Raw genomic sequence first — 17,958 nt, forward strand, 5'->3', positions numbered from 1 at the left:
GGAAGAGGGAATGAACCCAATTCCGACAGCAGGGACTGAACGCGGACAGCGACGGAAAGCCCAGACCTAGGTCGCCGTTCGGGCAGATGGAGGACCATGGCAGGGAAAAGCAGGCGACGATTGGGATGGCCTGGCGAGCAATGCACGTGGACAGCATAGTCGGCGAGCAGTCGATGGCGGCGAATCCGCAGCGGGGGAACCCCGGCCTCCACCAGTAGACTATCCACAGGGCTCGTACGAAAAGCGCCAGTTGCAAGCCGGACCCCACAGTGGTGTATGGGGTCTAACAACTTCAACACCGAGGGTGATGCAGACCCATAGGCCAGGCTCCCATAATCAAGCCGAGACTGCACAAGGGCTCTGTACAATCGCAGCAGCGTGCAGCGATCCGCACCCCAAGACGTGTGGCTAAGGCAGCGGAGGGCGTTGAGGTGCCGCCAGCATTTTTGCTTCAGCTGAGTAATATGAGGAACCCATGTGAGCCGGGCATCAAACACGAGTCCCAAGAAGCGGCAAGTGTCGATCACGTCAAGCAGGTGGCCGTCGAGGTAAAGTTCAGGATGAGGGTGGACCGTCCGACGCCTGCAGAAGTGCATAACTCGAGTCTTGGCTGCAGAGAACTGAAAACCGTGAGTCAGAGCCCATGATGCTGCCTTCCGAACGGCTACCTGCAGCCTGCGTTCGGTGACTCCCGTAGTCGTGGAGCTAAATGAGATGCAGAAGTCGTCGGCATACAAAGAAGGAGACACCGACGACCCCACTGCTGCAGCCAGACCATTAATGGCCACTAGAAATAAGGACACACTCAACACTGAGCCCTGCGGCACCCCATTTTCCTGTGTATAAGAAGAACTAGAGGCGGCACCGACTTGCACCCGGAAAGAGCGGTGCAATAGAAAGGTTTGAAGAAAAGCTGGGAGCCGACCACGAAGACCTCACCCATACAACGTGGCGAGGATGTGATGCCTCCATGTGGTGTCATACACCTTCCGCAGATCGAAAAATACAGCAACGAGATGCTGACGTCGGGCAAAAGCCGTACGGACAGCAGATTCCAGCCGCACCAAATTGTCCACTGCAGACCGGCCCCGACGGAAGCCACCCTGGGATGGAGCGAGGAGACTGCGTGACTCAAGGACCCAACACAAACGCTGCCCCACCATACGTTCGAGCAATTTGCACAAAACGTTGGTGAGGGTAATGGGACGATAGCTGTCCACCGCCAGTGGGTCCGCACCAGGCTTCAAGATGGGGACAATAACACCCTCTCGCCATTGCGACGGGAACATGCCTTCGCTCCAAATGCGATTAAATATCGCGAGAAGGTGTCTCTGGCAGTCCCTGGAGAGATGCTTCAGCATCTGCGTGTGGATGCAGTCTGGGCCTGGTGCTGTATCAGGGCAATCGGCGAGGGCAGCGAGGAATTCCCTCTCGCTGAAAGGAGCACTGTATGTTTCAGAGCGACGCGTGTGGAATGAGAACGGCGTCCGCTCGGCTCGCTCCTTTAGAGAGCGAAAGGCGGGGAGATAGGATGCAGTCGCAGAGCTCTGAGCAAAGTGCGCGGCTAGCCGTTCAGCAATGGTGGCAGCGTCCGTGCAGACAGCGCCGTCCAAGGAGAGCCCAGAGACACCCATAGGGGTCTGGGAGCCATAAATCCTCCGGATCCGGGACCACATGTGCGAGGACGAGACACGGGAGCCCAGGGAGGAGACGTACCTCTCCCAGCACTCCTGCTTACGCCGTGCAATAAGACGACGGGCGAAGGCACGGTGCCTCTTAAAGGCGATGAGGGTCTCCAGAGACGGGTGCCGCCTATGACGCTGGAGAGCCCGCTTACGGTCGCGAATAGCCTCAGCAATCTCCGGCGACCACCAGGGGACAGCCTTCCTCCGAGGGAGGCCAGAAGAACGGGGGATGGAAGCCTCAGCCGCTGAAATGATGGACGTGGTTAAAACACGGACCACCTCGTCAATGTCACCCTGTGGGGGAGACTCAATGGTGGCAGCGGAAGTAAAAGCCGGCCAGTCAGCCCTGTGGAGAGCCCAGCGGGGCAGGCGCCCAGAAGAATGACACTGGGGCAGTGACAAATAGATGGGAAAATTGTCACTACCACACAGGTCAGGATGCACTCTCCAGTGGAGGGATGGGACAAGTCCAGGGCTGCAAATAGAGAGATCTATGGCCGAGAACGAGCCATGGGCCACACTGAAATGCGTGGGAGCACCGGTGTTCAAGAGGCTAAGGTCGAGCTGAGCCAACAAATGCTCCACGGCCCGACCACGGTCATCTGAGACAGTCCCACCCCATAGAGGGTTGTGGGCATTGAAATCGCCCAGAAGCAGCAATGGTGGCGGGAGTTGAGCCAGCAGCGCAGCCAAGAGATGTCGGGGGAGCTCCCCATCCGGAGGAATGTAAACAGAGCAAACAGTAATAGCCGGCGAGAGCTCAACCCTGGCAGCAACTGCCTCTAAAGGCGTCTGAAGGGGTACGGGCGAACTACAGACAGAGTGGTGAACAAAGAGGCAAACCCCACCTGACGCTCGATGACAGGCAGCACGGTTCTTATAGTATCCCCGATAACCGCGAAGGGCGGGGGTCCGCAGTGCAGGAAACCAAGTTTCCTGCAGAGCAATGCAGAGAACGGGGGAATCACTCAGAAGCATCTGGAGCTCAGGCAGGTGGCGGAAATAACTGCCGCAGTTCCATTGAAGAATGGAAGCAGGAAGGGACTGGGAGGACGTGAATGCGACTAAGAGGCAGACAGCGCTTCAGAGCCAACTGCCGCCACTGGCGGAGAGTCAGCTGAGTCCATAGGAGAGGCCCCCAAGGGTTCCGTGAGGTCGAGATCCGCGGCAGAGGCGAGGATCTCCACCTCATCCCCGGAGCCAGGACTATGTACAGCAGGCGGTGCTGAAACCGCCGGAACTTCCTTCTTCTTGGACACATTCCGTTCCTTCTTCTCACGTCGGCCCTTAGGGTGAGAGGGCTGGGAGAGCTTCTCTGAAGGAGCGTCGGAGGCTGACGACGACGCAGAAGCCCTACGACCAGCAGGTGGCGGAACCTTCAGCCACTGGCTGACATCTGGCTGGGAAGGAGAAGAAACGGAGGAAGGGAGAGCCCCGAGGGACCCCTTCCGCGAGAGAGGAACCGGCGGAGGCAACGCCGCCGGAGAAGGATTGGGAGGAATCGAGCCTCCCAGTTGTGGAGCAGATGTCACTCCCGAAGTAAGCTTGGGGGGAGCGACAGAAGAGGGTTTGCCCCCAACTGCTAAGGAGGCAAGAGAGGAAGGCTTGCCCCCAGGCACGAGGGGGGCAGACAGAGATACATGGCCCCGAGGGCCCACTGAAGGCGGCACAGATGAAGCGACAACCGCCGCTCGCGTGGGCGACGATAACGTGGCTGCAGCATAAGATGTATGAAGGGAAGCAGGATACAACCTTTCATATTTCTGTTTAGCCTCTCGATAAGTAAGCCGGTCCAGGGTCTTAAATTCCATTATCTTCCGCTCCTTATGAAGAACGGGGCAATCCGGCGAGCATGGAGAATGGTGCTCCCCACAGTTGACACATACAGGCGGGGGCGCACATGGAGAATCGGGATGAGAGGGGCGTCCGCAATCTCGACATGTAGCGCTGGATGGGCAACGGGAGGACATATGCCCAAACTTCCAGCACTGGAAGCACCGCATCGGGGGAGGGACGTATGGCTTCACGTCGCAACGGTAAACCATTACCTTGACCTTCTCGGGCAAGACATCACCCTCGAAGGCCAAGATAAAGGCACCGGTGGCCACCCTGTTTGTCTTGGGTCCTCGATGGACACGACGGACAAAATGCACACCACGTCGTTCCAAGTCGGCTCTCAGCTCGTCATCGGATTGTAACAAGAGGTCACGATGGTAAATAATCCCCTGGACCATATTTAAGCTACTGTGGGGAGTGACGGTAACAGGGACGTCACCCAGCTTATCACACAAGAGCAACGCTCGTGACTGGGCTGGGGAGGACGTCTTGAGGAGGATCGACCCATTCCTCATTTTTGACAACCCTGCCACTTCCCCAAACTTATCCTCCAGGTGTTCCACAAAAAACATAGGCTTCGTCGGAAGAAAGGAGTCACCATCAGTCCTGCTGCAGACAAGGTATTGTGGTACATAAGGCTCCCGCTTGGCACTAGATCGGCATCCCTCCCATGGCGCAGCCAACGAGGGGAACGTCTGAGGGTCATATTGCGCAGAATCGAAGTCGACTCTACCTCACTTAGAGACGCTGGTGGCCGTGCGACCACCAGCTTGGTGTGATTTATTGCGCTTCATTGCGCCACATCCGCCCAGATGCCACCTACTCCGAACGAGGGCTCTCCCCAAGGGCGCCACCCAGCCAAAGCAACGGGTACCTGGCCGATATCCCGTTGCCCGGAGTCCCCGTGCCCCAGACAAGATGGGCACATACTCCTTGGCATGCATGGGGAGGAAACAGCTCTGGCATCTGTAGTGCGATCCCTGCGTGGTCAGGGGGCTACCACCAAGAGGGTACATGACGACCCCACCACAACGGACTGGCTACCGTGCTGGATTTTAGGTGTTTAAAGGGTCCACAGTTGTCGTAGGCGCTAAGAAGAACAGTGCGCACAAGGCGAGAAGGAGACAACCCAGAAGATGTTGGGCGTAGTCCCCCCCACACGACAAGAGGTAACATGCAAGATGGTGGAGCATGATGGACCAATACAAAAACACCACGTAAGGTGTCCTTCCCCAAATGGCACGCACTGACGACGGAAATTTGGAAGAAAAAAGGAGGTCGAACCCAAGAGGGGACCATCACAGAAGGCCGAAACGTTTGAGACTCCTTTTAGTCGCCTCTTACGACAGGCAGGAATACCGCGGGCCTATTCTTACCCCCGAACCCGCAGGGGGGATCAGATCCGTGTAATAATAAAAAATAACAGGATACCCCAGTCAGAATTAGAAAACATCAAACAACAAGTACAACAAATACTGGAACAAAATAATGTGCAATCAGAAGAAGAAGAAAATACAGTAATGGACTCAAACATCCCAGAGCAAACAAACAAAGAACAACACGCATCAATTAAACAGTCAGAGGAAAATGAAATCTTAAGACAGCCACCAGAACAAGCACAAATAGAACACGAAGTGACACACATGTTAGATATAGAAGAAAAATTTCAGCTGACATATATAGAATACAAAGACACAAATACAGACATTAGACCATTCTTGCATAGACCGCCAAATAACCCACAAGTCGAAACAACAATAAAAACTATCAACACAATCATACACAACAAAATAAATGAAAACACAACTATGGAAGAGTTACAACTACTGGTTTGTATAGGAGCACTCACTACACTAAATATACACACTAGGCAGAGATCAGAACCAACCAACACACAGAAGAAACCCACAAAACCAGCATGGCAACACAGGCTACAGATCAGAATAGAAAAACTGAGAAGAGACATCGGACAGCTAACACAATTTATAAGAAATGAAATGTCAGAAAAAAAAACGAAGAAGGTTAGGTAAAATCTCACAACAAGAAGTGATAGAGCAATTAGATGAAAAGAAGCAGAAATTACAAGCATTGGCCAAACGACTTAGAAGATACAAAAAAAGTGAAAATAGAAGGAAACAAAACCAAACATTCAACACAAACCAAAAGAAATTTTACCAGACAATAGATAACACACACATTAAAATAGACAATCCACCAAACATAACAGACATGGAACACTTCTGGAGCCAACATATGGTCAAACCCGGTACAACATAACAGGCATGCACGGTGGATACAAGCAGAAACAGATACATACAAGATGATACCACAAATGCCTGAAGTGATAATTTTGCAACATGAAGTTACCCAAGCAATCAATTCTACTCACAATTGGAAAGCCCCTGGAAAAGATAAAATAGCAAATTTCTGGCTAAAGAAATTCACCTCAACACATTCACATCTAACTAAATTATTTAACAGTTACATTGCAGACCCATACACATTCCCTGATACACTTACACACGGAATAACATATCTGAAACCTAAAGATCAAGCAGACACAGCGAACCCAGCTAAATATCGCCCCATAACATGCCTACCAACAATATACAAAATATTAACTTCAGTCATTAAACAGAAATTAATGACACATACAACACAGAACAAAATTATAAATGAAGAATAAAAAGGCTGTTGCAAAGGAGCACGAGGATGTAAAGAGCAACTGATAATAGATGCAGAGGTGACATATCAAGCTAAAACTAAACAAAGGTCACTACACTATGCATACATTGATTACCAAAAAGCTTTTGATAGTGTACCCCACTCATGGTTACTACAAATATTGGAAATATACAAAGTAGATCCTAAATTGATACAGTTCCTAAACATAGTAATGAAAAATTGGAAAACCACACTTAATATCCAAACAAATTCAAATAATATCACATCACAGCCAATACAGATTAAGCGTGGAATATACCAAGGAGACTCATTAAGTCCTTTCTGGTTCTGCCTTGCTCTGAACCCACTATCCAACATGCTAAATAATACAAATTATGGATACAATATTACTGGAACATGCCCACACAAAATCACACATGTGCTATACATGGATGATCTAAAACTACTGGCAGCAACAAATCAACAACTCAACCAATTACTAAAGATAACAGAAGTATTCAGCAATGATATAAATATGGCTTTTGGAACAGACAAATGTAAGAAATATAGCATAGTCAAGGGAAAACACACTAAACATGAAGATTACATATTGGATAACCACAGCGACTGCATAGAAGCGATGGAAAAAACAGATGCCTATAAACATCTAGGATACAGACAAAAATTAGGAATAGATAATATGAATATTAAAGAAGAACTAAAAGAAAAATATAGACAAAGACTAACAAAAATACTGAAAACAGAACTGACAGCAAGAAACAAGACAAAAGCTATAAATACTTATGCTATACCAATATTGACCTACTCATTTGGAGTAGTGAAATGGAGTAACACAGACCTAGAAGCACTCAATACTCTTACACGATCACAATGCCACAAATATAGAATACATCACACACATTCAGCAACTGAAAGATTCACATCAAGCAGAAAGGAAGGCGGAAGGGGATTTGTCGACATAAAAAACCTACATTATGGACAGGTAGACAATTTAAGAAAATTCTTTATAGAACGAGCAGAAACTAGCGAAATACACAAAGCAATTACTCATATAAATACATCGACTACACCACTGCAATTTCATAACCACTTCTACAACCCTTTAGATCACATAACATCAACAGATACGAAGAAAGTAAATTGGAAAAAGAAAACACTACATGGCAAGCACCCGTATCATCTAACACAGCCACACATCGATCAACACGCATCCAACACATGGCTAAGAAAAGGCAATATATACAGTGAGACAGAAGGATTCATGATTGCAATACAGGATCAAACAATAAACACCAGATATTACAGCAAGCATATTATTAAAGATCCCAATACCACACCAGATAAATGCAGACTTTGCAAACAACAAATAGAAACAGTAGATCACATCACAAGCGGATGTACAATACTAGCAAATACAGAATACCCCAGAAGACATGACAATGTAGCAAAAATTATACATCAACAGCTTGCCTTACAACATAAACTTATAAAACAACATGTTCCCACATACAAGTATGCACCACAAAATGTACTGGAGAACGATGAATACAAATTATACTGGAACAGAACCATTATAACAGATAAAACAACACCACATAACAAACCTGACATCATACTCACCAATAAAAAGAAGAAATTAACACAACTAATCGAAATATCCATACCCAATACAACAAATATACAAAAGAAAACAGGAGAAAAAATTGAAAAATACATCCAACTGGCTGAGGAAGTCAAGGACATGTGGCATCAGGATAAAGTTGACATTATACCAATTATACTATCAACTACAGGAGTCATACCACACAATATCCACCAGTACATCAATGCAATACAGCTACATCCAAACTTATATATACAACTACAGAAATCTGTAATTATTGACACTTGTTCAATTACCCGAAAGTTCCTAAATGCAATGTAACATATACCGTACAGTTAAAAGGAAGTCACGCTTGATCAAGGTCCGCGTCACCTTCCATTTTTGACCAGACATAACATCCGAGACAAGAAAGAAATAATAATAATAAATAATAAAATTATTATTACTATTATTTATACTGCTAAGTAAGTAGAACACTTAAATAAAAAGGTGGATATTTGTGAGTGCAGTCAATGTAAAAAAGAATAGAAAAACATTCATAGTAAAATTATGTTTCCTTCGGTATTGGAAAATTGTAGATCTGTATACTGAACATAAGGGGGAAAATAGTAAACTGCTTTTCCCAGTAAATTTATTATTGCCAACACTCATGTCCCATGCTTCATTATTCTTTTCTGTAATTAACATTTCTCTCCTTTTGCTCTTTTCATTTACAGACTATAATTACAGAGGCAGTTTATGGTAATGTAGCTTATAACTCAGACATCTGATGCTGTAGCTGCATGAATTACACATTGAATCAAATAACAAATTTAAGTTTCATTTGAAGGTAAACAATTATTTTTACATTTTGTTCAGTTGCCCCCCCACCCCCCTCCCACCACACACACACACACACACACACACACACACACAAAAGAAAGAGAGAGAGAGAGAGAGAGAGAGAGAGAGAGAGAGAGAGAGAGAGAGAGAGAGAGAGTTGCTTTTCACAATATTGTTGTATAATAGGGTTATCAATAACAAGTACTTCAATACTTTGCGATTCACAGCTTCAGGTGTGTAGTGATACAAATGATTGACCCATGGAAACTGCTTCACTTAAAAAAAAAGTTATTTTTTACACTATAATAAAAGTACTTACTTTTATACTGCCTTTGGTCCCAACTATGTAAGCTTCATTTGGAAGAGTTACACGAGCATTTGAACTAAGAACTGCAGTTTTACCACCTTCATATTTTAAAACACAGGCCATGTTCCTGTCACATCCATTTTCATTTAACTCCCCTGCAGCTACAATCTCTTTCGGATGCACAGGTCCAAATATGAATAAAGCAAACTGCAGACAATAAACTCCCAGGTCAAGGATGCTGCCACCCCCAAATTCTCGCAGTCTGAGAACAAGAATTAATTATCAATCAGTTAAATACTTAGTGACAGAAGTGACTTAAATTATTTCAAAATATAGTAAGTAAAAACAACTCCAAGAGCAGAAATTACTATTGCAGCTGATGTTTAAAGACTTATAAGCTACATTTTAAATGTCTGTTTCTAATGCATCTATTGTTTTATTTACTGATCAAATGCAGAAAGTGATATTTAACACTCAAATCAGGCAGGAGATTAGCATCCATTAACCAACAGCCAAAACAGAAGCAGTTACAGCACAGATGGCAGGTGCACACATAAAGCACTAGGGAGAAATTCAATGACTATTGGACTTTTACAAGCATTTAATCACCAGGAGCAATAGACAAGAAATATAGACACTACCTGCCAAAAAAAGGTGATTTCTCAGAAGGCACAGTTAGATATCAATGCGACTTTGTATATATACACATCATCGACAGATGTGCAAATGATTAAGAGCTGCAGTTCTCTATGAGAAGTAGAATGGCCACTGGAGTGCATTAGTGTTGTTACCAGACTGGTTGGGCATATAAGTGGCATAAACAGTATCAGATGTTGAGTGATCACTGTGAAGGACACACATGCTGTGTGCTCGCGTGAGAATGTTATGAGCACCTGACAATGTTGGAAATGGTCCACACCGCCGGTCTCCAGTTGGCTGGCTGGTAAAATTGTGTGATATCCAAATTTATGGCCTGATGTTCAGCTGCATGGGAACATTAAGGAGGTCTGTTCCTTGTCAAGGTTCTGGTTGACCACATCTAAACCCTCATCATATTGTGCACCAAGAACATCTTAATTGCTTCACATCTGTGCCTGCCATCCAAGACCATGGAGTGGATTCTCTGCAACATTTTGTGTCATCCTATACCACTAGTCAGATACTAGCCTCAGCCAGACTAGCGCATTACCATCACATGCGTAGGCTGTCGTTAAGCCCACAACACAAACAGCTGAGTGTCTGCAACCGGTAGCTGAGTGGTCAGCACGACAGAATGTCAATCCTAAGGGCCCGGGTTTGATTCCTAGCTGAGTCGGAGATTTTCTCCACTCAGGGACTGGGTGTAGTGTTGTCCTAATCATCATCATTTCATCCCCATCGACGCGCAAGTCGCAGAAGTGGCGTCAAATCAGAAGACTTGCACCCAGTGAATGGTCTATCAGACAGGAGGCCCTAGTCATATGACATTTACATTTAACAGCTGAGTATGGAATAGTGCCGTGACTGGAAAGCACGAACTGCTGGTTGATGGTGTCACATTGCATTCAGGGATGAATCGCTGTTTTGCATATCCTTGATGACCATCATCATGAGTATGGTGGCAATCAGGGGAGAGATCCTATTCTTGTAATGTTTTGCAGAGGTACAGCAGTGATACTCCCGGTGTCACAGTGTGGGAAGCCATTTACTATGACTTCTTGTCACAGCTGGTAGTAACTGAAACAACATTGATGGCACAAAGTGTCACAGGCATCCTGTGTCCTCGTGTGTTGCCTCTCCTGTGACAGCATCGTTGTGCCATGCTCATCCACTCATGACGCGTGCTGCTACAGTCTGTCTGCATGACATTGAAGTACTCCAGTGGCCAGCAAGATTCAGAGATCTATCTCTGATAGAACATGGGTCAGACCAGCATGGATGTCAACTCTCAGTGCCAGTATCCCAGATATCATGGATCACTTATAACAATTGTTGGCCAGCTTGCCTGAGGAAAGAATATGACTTTATGAGCCCTTCCCAACTGAATCACAGCATGCGTCCCGAACAGAGGGGGTACTCTATTCTTTCACGCATCCCCTCAACCCATGAAGTTTCATTGCCTCCTCCCCTTCTGGGTGCTTCACTTTTCTTTGATGGGCAGTGTATATGTATGCAAAATCGCTCCAAAATCTTATCATCTCGAGAAATAATTGCAGTGAGAGATATCATTATTAAAGGAATGATACAATGAACCTGTGAATATTAAAGGTAGATGCATGCTCTGCAACACAAATGAGGAAATTGTTCTCTGTCACACTGCACTGTTAATTTGCTGTCTTTCGTCTAGCACCATTGTTTCAGAATTTTGCATATGAGAGAATAACTTCTGTAAATTGTGGGGGGTTCCTGCTATTTACATTTTTTACCCTTACAGTGTTGTCTATTTCTACTCTTTTTTCCCCCTCCCTCTTCCTCCTCATCCATGCATAACCATGTGGGCTGTGACTCTCCTCTTCCATAATCAAAGCTTGTGTTTTCTGTCTTTCACATTTATGTAAGTATGTTCCCTTTCCTGATTTAAGTCTTGCCTTGTCTCCATTTGTAATCTCATTCACTCCTTCTATCACCTCTTACTCAGAACTGCCAGAGGGAGCATTTAGTTTTCAAATGTCATCTGATGCAAATGTTTTACCATTGATCTTCCCGTCATCTTGTTCCCATATGTCTCTCCTCACCTGAGAAAGGAAGACGTAGTACACTGCATCAATAACAATGTCATGAGATGGAACATAACATGAATTGGACATGAAAGCAGCAGCGTACTGACACTGTCAGTGTTCTTTCCAAAGAAATCATACCAACATTCTCCTTCAAGTGACCTTTGGGAACAATAAATTTAGCTGTTTGTATACAAATTTTAACCCAGATCTATCAAGAGGTGTTCAGTACCTTACCCATGGTATCATCACATTCAGTTCTAGGGGATTTTTGTGTACAAACCATAATCAGCCTCTCTGGTAATGCATTAGTGCATGACTTTTTTTGGTAGAACAATTTCGCATTTGCAAATAAAAACCAGATATTCAGCAGTATTTACTTGTATTGCCAACTGGTTTTGTTGCTCACAAAACATTCTTAACACAATAAGTTACTGTTCTCATAAAAGACAATAGCGTGCTGGCGAACAACTTTGGAAAAAGATGGTCAAAATATGTTGTCATAAACAACATGAACCATTGACCTTGCCGTTGGTGGGGAGGCTTGCGTGCCTCAGCGATACAGATAGCCGTACCGTAGGTGCAACCACAACGGAGGGGTATCTGTTGAGTGGCCAGGCAAACGTGTGGTTCCTGAAGAGAGGCAGCAGCCTTTTCAGTAGTTGCAAGGACAACAGTCTGGATGATTGACTGATCTGGCCTTGTAACAATAACCAAAACGGCCTTGCTGTGCTGGAACTGCGAATGGCTGAAAGCAAGGGGAAACTACAGCCGTAATTTTTCCCGAGGGCATGCAGCTTTACTGTATGATTAAATGATGATGGCGTCCTCTTGGGTAAAATATTCCGGAGGTAAAATAGTCCCCCATTCGGATCTCCGGGCGGGGAACTACTCAAGAGGATGTCGTTATCAGGAGAAAGAAAACTGGCGTTCTACGGATCGGAGCGTGGAATGTCGGATCCCTTAATGGGGCAGGTAGGTTAGAAAATTTAAAAAGGGAAATGGATAGGTTGAAGTTAGATATAGTGGGAATTAGTGAAGTTCGGTGGCAGGAGGAACAAGACTTCTGGTCAGGTGACTACAGGGTTATAAACACAAAATCAAATAGGGGTAATGCAGGAGTAGGTTTAATAATGAATAGGAAAATAGGAACGCGGGTAAGCTACTACAAACAGCATAGTGAACGCATTATTGTGGCCAAGATACACACAAAGCCCACATCTACTACAGTAGTACAAGTTTATATGCCAACTAGCTCTGCAGATGACGAAGAAATTGAAGAAATGTATGATGAAATAAAAGAAATTATTCAGATTGTGAAGGGAGACGAAAATTTAATAGTCATGGGTGACTGGAATTCGAGTGTAGGAAAAGGGAGAGAAGGAAACATAGTAGATGAATATGGATTGGGGCTAAGAAATGAAAGAGGAAGCCACCTGGTAGAATTTTGCACGGAGCACAACATAATCATAACTAACACTTGGTTTAAGAATCATGAGAGAAGGTTGTATACATGGAAGAACCCTGGAGATACTAAAAGGTATCAGATAGATTATATAATGGTAAGACAGAGATTTAGGAACCAGGTTTTAAATTGTAAGACATTTCCAGGGGCAGATGTGGACTGACCACAATCTATTGGTTATGACCTGTAGATTAAAACTGAAGAAACTGCAAAAAGGTGGGAATTTAAGGAGATGGGACCTGGATAAACTGAAAGAACCAGAGGTTGTACAGAGTTTCAGGGAGAGCATAAGGGAACAATTGACAGGAATGGGGGAAAGAAATACAGTAGAAGAAGAATGGGTAGCTTTGAGGGACGAAGTAGTGAAGGCAGCAGAGGATCAAGTAGGTAAAAAGATGAGGGCTAGAAGAAATCTTTGGGTAACAGAAGAAATATTGAATTTAATTGATGAAAGGAGAAAATACAAAAATGCAGTAAATGAAGCAGTCAAAAAGGAATACAAACGTCTCAAAAATGAGATCGACAGGAAGTGCAAAATGGCTAAGCAGGGATGGCTAGAGGACAAATGTAAGGATGTAGAGGCCTATCTCACTAGGGGTAAGATAGATACTGCCTACAGGAAAATTAAAGAGACCTTTGGAGATAAGAGAACGACTTGTATGAATATCAAGAGCTCAGATGGAAACCCAGTTCTAAGCAAAGAAGGGAAAGCAGAAAGGTGGAAGGAGTATATAGAGGGTCTATACAAGGGCGATGTACTTGAGGGCAATGTTATAGAAAGGGAAGAGGATGTAGATGAAGATGAAATGGGAGATATGATACTGCGTGAAGAGTTTGACAGAGCACTGAAAGACCTGAGTCGAAACAAGGCCCCCGGAGTAGACAACATTCCATTGGAACTACTGACGGGCTTGGGAGAGCCAGTCCTGACAAAACTCTACCATCTGGTGAGCAAGATGTATGAAACAGGCGAAATACCCTCAGACTTCAAGAAGAATACAATAATTCCAATCCCAAAGAAAGCAGGTGTTGACAGATGTGAAAATTACCGAACTATCAGTTTAATAAGTCACAGCTGCAAAATACTAACATGAATTCTTTACAGACGAATGGAAAAACAAGTAGAAGCTAATCTCGGGGAAGATCAGTTTGGATTCCGTAGAAACACTGGAACACGTGAGGCAATACTGACCTTACGACTTATCTTAGAAGAAAGATTAAGGAAAGGCAAACCTACGTTTCTAGCATTTGTAGACTTAGAGAAAGCTTTTGACAATGTTGACTGGAATACTCTCTTTCAAATTCTAAAGGTGGCAGGGTAAAATACAGGGAGCGAAAGGCTATTTACAATTTGTACAGAAACCAGATGGCAGTTATAAGAGTCGAGGGACATGAAAGGGAAGCAGTGGTTGGGGAGGGAGTAAGACAGGGTTGTAGCCTCTCCCCGATGTTGTTCAATCTGTATATTGAGCAAGCAGTAAAGGAAACAAAAGAAAAATTCGGAGTAGGTATTAAAATTCATGGAGAAGAAATAAAAACTTTGAGGTTCACCGATGACATTGTAATTCTGTCAGAGACAGCAAAGGACTTGGAAGAGCAGTTGAATGGAATGGACAGTGTCTTGAAAGGAGGATATAAGATGAACATCAACAAAAGCAAAACAAGGATAATGGAATGTAGTCTAATTAAGTCGGGTGATGCTGAGGGAATTAGATTAGGAAATGAGACACTTAAAGTAGTAAAGGAGTTTTGCTATTTGGGGAGCAAAATAACTGATGATGGTCGAAGTAGAGAGGATATAAAATGTAGGCTGGCAATGGCAAGGAAAGCGTTTCTGAAGAAGAGAAATTTGTTAACATCCAGTATTGATTTAAGTGTCAGGAAGTCATTTCTGAAAGTATTCGTATGGAGTGTAGCCATGTATGGAAGTGAAACATGGACGATAAATAGTTTGGACAAGAAGAGAATAGAAGCTTTTGAAATGTGGTGCTACAGAAGAATGCTGAAGATTAGATGGGTAGATCACATAACTAATGAGGAAGTATTGAATAGGATTGGGGAGAAGAGAAGTTTGTGGCACAACTTGACCAGAAGAAGGGATCGGTTGGTAGGACATGTTCTGAGGCATCAAGGGATCACCAATTTAGTATTGGAGGGCAGCGTGGAGGGTAAAAATCGTAGAGGGAGACCAAGAGATGAATACACTAAGCAGATTCAGAAGGATGTAGGTTGCAGTAGGTACTGGGAGATGAAAAAGCTTGCACAGGATAGAGTAGCATGGAGAGCTGCATCAAACCAGTCTCAGGACTGAAGACCACAACAACAACAACAACAACAACAAACAAACAAACAAAAGGACAAAAATTAACTTTGGCAATGAAACCAAAACACAGTGAAAACCATAAAAACAAAGAGTTAAATTTAAAGAGAGATTTGCACACAATATTAAAACCAAACCATGAAAACCTGAAAATGGAGAAAGGAGAAATGCACAATACAGGGTCTAACAAAAAGGCATGGCCAGACTTCCATAAAACATTTCTGATACATAGAGGTAAAAAATATGTTACATGAACATGGGTATGGAAATGCTTTATGTCAATGTTAGAGCTCAGTTTCTATAACTCTTCATCATATTACTCAAGGGAAACACACAAGAGAAGAATGTATTAGCACATTATGAAAAACCTACATAAAGAAAATGTTCAGTGTTGAATGAACTGCTCACAGAAGTGTACCGGTGCACTAAAATCACTGGTGACACTGCCTGAAAATGCTGTACATGGTATGGATACAGCAGGGGGACAGGGGAGGCGGGTTGAGTGAAAGTGGTAAGTGTAGCCATATGATGGAGAGAATTTAGTGAAGTTATTGTGAGAGGGATCCTACTAAGCTAAGTTTTATCATTTCAAATTAAATTGGTGACTTGTAACACATGATTATTTATCTCATAAGTTTTGAACTGATTTAGTTTATAAATTTTGTTTGAAAAGAGGAGGACATGGGCCGTGTTCTTTCAAGTAGCTCCTCTCTTGTTGCTGGACAAAGGGACTCTTTGCCCCAAAGCTAGGAAGAAGAAGGGTGATTAGGATGCAAGTTATACAATATGTAAAACATTTACTAATTTTTGCAAATAAGCCCCGATAAACACACATAAGTATCCAATGAAGAATTGCTTCAATTTGCCTCATGAAAATTAATTGAAGGGATGGAAAGCAACTTTTTCAATAAGTATTCTTTATGAAATCCACATCACTCTTTGATCAAAAGTACTCACACACCTAACAGCAAGTGTTAATTTGGGGTGTGTCCACACTTCACCTTTATGACAGCTTGAACTCTTCTGGGGACACTTTCAACGAGGTGTCAATGTCTTTGGAGGATAATGACAGCCCATTCTTCCTCAAGTACTCAAACAAGAGTAGAGAGTGATGTTAGAGGATGCAGGGATCTGAGTGAAGCCAAGTACTTAAACAAGAGTAGAGAGTGATGTTAGAGGATGCGGGGGTTGAGTGACTCCAATGTCCTCATCCCAATTCCTTTGGCACAGGCTGGGACTCAAAGCCTGGGATCTGGTGTGAAGCTGATGTTCTAACTCATCCCGAAGATGCTCCACTGGATTCAGGTCAGCACACTCTGAGCAGGCTGGTCCATTTGAGGAATGTTACTGTCCACAAACCATTGCTTCACAAATGCTGCTTTATGTCAGCGTGAATTCTTATACCGATATAAACAATCATTGTCTCTGAACTGTTCCTCTACTGAAAGCAGAACATAATGCTGTAAAATGTGTTCATATTCTTCTGCATTTAGCAGTTTCTTAAGTGCAATAAAGGTTTGACCTTAATCATGAAAAACACCCCCATATTGCATAAAATCTTCTCAGTTTTCAAGCCACATCAATTCGAATAAAATTCTCAAGCTTTTTATAGCCATCTCTGCCGTTGTCAGGAATAAATGCAGTGATTGCTGGGGCTGGCACAGTTTTCCGCTTATATAGCCATAGTGGGAGCCTCTGGCACCAATTAGAGATGGCCAAAATGAGTTGTGCATGGAAGCTGATTGTGCAGCTCGTAGCAGCACTGGCCTGCCATGGGACCAAGTGACTTCAGGTGATGCAAGGGGCCGGTGCCCCATTTAAAACTGCTGCTCTCTCCCTACTACAAGTGTCAAGCATTCATCATTGTTGCTTCCTTTCAGCATCCAAAGCCTGCCCCCCTGAGTGTGTATCCTGGTCTCTGCTAAAATTGTAGCTGTTCATTCTAATCTCCACTGCCTCTTTTATAACAGAATCCCAGTATGTTGATGCATGAGCCATGACTCTTGTGCTTCCAACTGTATTTTGTGTCTGTTTTACAAGCTATGGCCAACTTGTCAAGCTCCCTTCGTTTAATATGTCGCTTGTGCTCAGTACAACACTCTTCAACTGTGCAAACTGTCTGACATACATAAATGCTGCCGCATTCGCAAGGGACACCATACACACTGGGCATATGAAGAGCTATGTCATCCTTAATCGGGTGCAGCATATCTCTTATCCTGGTGGAGAGCTGAAACACTGGTTTTAGTCAATGTCTTTGCAGTAAACAAACTTGCTGCCCCTTGCACAGTATGCCAGAAAAGCAGCTGGCTTGGCCTCTTTTGCCGATTCACAAGGAGTCCTCCTCTGGTGGCAGCGAAGCATTTCCAATGTCTCTTTTGCTATAATCATTCTCTCTGAACATGTCTCTCACGTGTTGCAATTCAGACTGCTCTGTGTATTAATATGTTCATGAATGATTTCTTGTGTTCAGCATGGTGAAAACTACTCGCGTTCAAATATCGGTCACTGTGCATAGGTTTCCCAAACACTGAGTGAC

The 17,958-nt window shown here is 44.2% G+C and overlaps 1 protein-coding gene across 1 annotated transcript in view; it reads right to left on the reverse strand.

The window, feature by feature from the left end:
• Window positions 1-17,958, reverse strand: part of LOC124622003 (trans-1,2-dihydrobenzene-1,2-diol dehydrogenase-like) — a 119,693-nt gene that overhangs the window by 31,021 nt on the left and 70,714 nt on the right. The window contains exon 4 of the mRNA XM_047147553.1: window positions 8,951-9,200. Within this exon, the coding sequence (XP_047003509.1) occupies window positions 8,951-9,200 (250 nt within the window). The remainder of the gene's footprint in view (window positions 1-8,950; window positions 9,201-17,958) is intronic.

This window comes from Schistocerca americana, chromosome 7, assembly GCF_021461395.2.
Source record: "Schistocerca americana isolate TAMUIC-IGC-003095 chromosome 7, iqSchAmer2.1, whole genome shotgun sequence".
NCBI lineage: Eukaryota > Metazoa > Arthropoda > Insecta > Orthoptera > Acrididae > Schistocerca > Schistocerca americana.